Source organism: Electrophorus electricus, chromosome 22 (genome assembly GCF_013358815.1).
Source record: "Electrophorus electricus isolate fEleEle1 chromosome 22, fEleEle1.pri, whole genome shotgun sequence".
Classification (NCBI taxonomy): domain Eukaryota; kingdom Metazoa; phylum Chordata; class Actinopteri; order Gymnotiformes; family Gymnotidae; genus Electrophorus; species Electrophorus electricus.
The window spans coordinates 11,978,803-11,982,130 of record NC_049556.1 but is presented as its reverse complement, the minus strand read 5'-3'; the positions used below and the strand labels follow the sequence as shown (position 1 = coordinate 11,982,130).

General features: G+C 44.9%; 1 protein-coding gene across 1 annotated transcript; it reads right to left on the bottom strand.

Annotated features, from left to right (window-relative positions):
- Positions 1-305: 305 nt before the first annotated feature.
- Positions 306-3,091, bottom strand: elovl4b (ELOVL fatty acid elongase 4b). The gene is made up of 3 exons (XM_035521573.1): positions 3,011-3,091; positions 2,679-2,866; positions 306-481 (listed from the first exon to the last, which is right to left on the bottom strand). The coding sequence occupies exons 1-3, from the start codon at positions 3,033-3,035 to the stop codon at positions 338-340; spliced, it is 357 nt and encodes a 118-aa protein (XP_035377466.1). The 5' UTR covers positions 3,036-3,091; the 3' UTR covers positions 306-337.
- Between the last annotated feature and the right edge of the window lie 237 nt (positions 3,092-3,328).

The following is a 3,328-nucleotide window of genomic DNA, read 5'->3' as shown; positions in this document are numbered from 1 at the left end:
GTATTTGGACAGGGACACGGTTCCCTTTACAGTAAAGTCTGTAGGTTTTTGGACAGGGACATGGTTCCCTTTACAGTAAAGTCTGTAGAGCAGCATAGTGTGTCCAGAAACTACGCTGTGATGTTGAACATGCTCTTTGGTACTCTGGAATGTTTCTGGAGGTCTAGAGCCCAAAGCAAAGGTTTCCACAGGAGCTGTGATTTCTCTCCAATGTCAGGTAGTAGAAGTTGGCGAAGAGGGTGATGAAGGTGATAGTGTAGCCACTGAGAGTCCACTGCATCCACACAGGGAAGGGACAGCCCATGTCAAGAGGGTGTGCAGTGTGGCCAAGGTCTACTCATATCAGCCACAGATCTGAAACTCCTCCGTGTGTGGGGGTGGAGCTGATCTCCATCGTTACCATCTGAACTATGGTCAGGTTCTCCTTCCACCACAGCAGCTCCTGCACGCGTGAGATGAAGGCTGCCAGGCCATAACAGACCTACATCACGACATGGAGTTTATGGTCGCACCAAAGAACGTTAGGAGGGACAAAGTATCTCTTGGTCAAAGGTTAAAATCTAAACTTACAACCACCATTGATCTGGGTCAAACAGCTTCTCCATGTTTCAGTTAAGCGCGCACCCATCTCTCTATCTCCCTGTGATCCTCTCTGTTACGTTAATGACGCCATGATAACTGGCTCACTTTAGCATCATTATGTTAAAGACACCATGATAACTGGCTCACTTTAGCATCATTATGTTAATGATGCCATGATAACTGGCTCACTTTAGCATCATTATGTTAATGATGCCGTGATAACTGGCTCACTTTAGCATCATTATGTTAATGATGCCGTGATAACTGGCTCACTTTAGCATCATTATGTTAAAGACACCATGATAACTGGCTCACTTTAGCATCATTATGTTAATGATGCCGTGATAACTGGCTCACTTTAGCATCATTATATTAATGATGCCATGATAACTGGCTCACTTTAGCATCATTATGTTAATGATGCCGTGATAACTGGCTCACTTTAGCATCATTATGTTAAGGACACCATGATAACTGGCTCACTTTAGCATCATTATGTTAATGATGCCGTGATAACTGGCTCACTTTAGCATCATTATGTTAATGATGCCGTGATAACTGGCTCACTTTAGCATCATTATGTTAAGGACACCATGATAACTGGCTCACTTTAGCATCATTATGTTAAGGACACCATGATAACTGGCTCACTTTAGCATCATTATGTTAATGATGCCATGATAACTGGCTCACTTTAGCATCATTATGTTAAGGACACCATGATAACTGGCTCACTTTAGCATCATTATGTTAATGATGCCGTGATAACTGGCTCACTTTAGCATCATTATGTTAATGATGCCGTGATAACTGGCTCACTTTAGCATCATTATGTTAAAGACACCATGATAACTGGCTCACTTTAGCATCATTATGTTAAGGACACCATGATAACTGGCTCACTTTATCATCATTATGTTAAGGACACCATGATAACTGGCTCACTTTAGCATCATTATGTTAATGATGCCGTGATAACTGGCTCACTTTAGCATCATTATGTTAATGATGCCGTGATAACTGGCTCACTTTATCATCATTATGTTAAGGACACCATGATAACTGGCTCACTTTAGCATCATTATGTTAATGATGCCGTGATAACTGGCTCACTTTAGCATCATTATGTTAATGATGCTGTGATAACTGGCTCACTTTAGCATCATTATGTTAAAGACACCATGATAACTGGCTCACTTTAGCATCATTATGTTAAGGACACCATGATAACTGGCTCACTTTAGCATCATTATGTTAATGATGCCGTGATAACTGGCTCACTTTAGCATCATTATGTTAATGATGCCGTGATAACTGGCTCACTTTATCATCATTATGTTAATGATGCCGTGATAACTGGCTCACTTTAGCATCATTATGTTAAAGACACCATGATAACTGACTCACTTTAGCATCATTATGTTAATGACGCTGTGAAACCTGGCTCACTTTAGCATCATTATGTTAATGACGCTGTGATAACTGGCTCACTTTAGCATCATTATGTTAATGACGCCGTGATAACTGGCTCACTTTAGCATCATTGCGTTAATGACGCCGTGATAACTGGCTCACTTTAGCATCATTATGTTAATGACACCATGCCAATTACCATAGAATTAAATTTTTTTTTAAGTACTCCTATGTTGTGTGGCTGTGACCGTATTCATTGGTGCATTTAGTGTGAGGCATGTGTGCGTGCGTGTGTGTGAGTGTGTGTGTGTGTGTGTGTGTGTGCGCGTGCGTGTGTGAGTGTGTGTGCGTGCGTGTGTGTGAGTGCGTGCATGTGAGTGCATGTGTGTGAATGCGTGTGCATGCGTGCGTGTGTGAGTGTGTGCGTGTGCGTGTGTGTGTGTGTGTGTGTGTTACTTTCACTTGGACTTTGTTGACATCACTGGAGTAGTTCGCAAGTTAAATAGCCAATCGAGTATCGGTCAGTTCGCCTGAGCACGACTGCGAGCTGGTGTGAAGAAACAGTTCTACCCCTCGACACGGTGAGCCTTAACGCCTTAAAGAGAGGGAGGGGTTAAGTGATGGAGGAGTGGGTAAATGATGGGGGCAGGGCAGGGTGGGTGGGTGGGTGGTTGTGGCTGCACCTCTTTGCAGATGTAGAAGTTCAGTAGCACCATGCTGAAGTTGTAGACAATGAGGGTCTCTCGCAGGTGGAAGGCGTCCCACCCACGCATGTAACGAGGCCCCACCCACAGGAAGAGGAGGTACAGGGCGCTGATGCCCAGCGTGTTCACGGAGGACTGCATCGTCAGCCACTGGGCCACACGCTCGTCTAGATGACAGACAGGTCACGCAGCGGTGTGTATCAGGTATTAGAGTAAATGTAGTCAGAAAATCCAATTATCCTGAAACATGTATATAAAGAGAGAGAGAGAGAGAGAGAGAGAGAGAGAGAGAGAGAGAGCTGGAGGTTTACTTGCTATAGTGAGAACTGAGTTCATGTCTGAGGATGAATCCTGTTAATCCTGTAGTCGTCAAACAGCGATGACGGGTGTAGGACTACAACTCCCGCCACTGCTACATAAACTAATAATCGTAGGGCTCCGCCTCCCATGAGCCCCTGAGCGCGGCTGTCATCGGTCACCGTACCGAGCTGCACGCGGGCGCCTGTGGGCCTTCGACTCCTCTGCGCGTGCCCGTGTTTAGGGCAAACGCTTCTCGGGAAGCCTTGAAGCCGCCGAAACCAAACAGACTTCACGAAAGGTTTATAGGGGCACCGACGAAACTCAGCGCT

What these genes read in the sequence shown, in the direction of transcription:
- elovl4b (XM_035521573.1), bottom strand. Translation starts at nt 3,035, where the DNA reads ATGAACTCAGTTCTCACTATAGCAA. An exon ending in CTCAGTTCTCACTATAGCAA is followed by an intron (nt 2,867 to 3,010) that starts GTAAACCTCCAG and finishes TCTGTCATCTAG; the next exon opens with ACGAGCGTGTGGCCCAGTGG. An exon ending in ACTTCTACATCTGCAAAGAG is followed by an intron (nt 482 to 2,678) that starts GTGCAGCCACAA and finishes GTCGTGATGTAG; the next exon opens with GTCTGTTATGGCCTGGCAGC.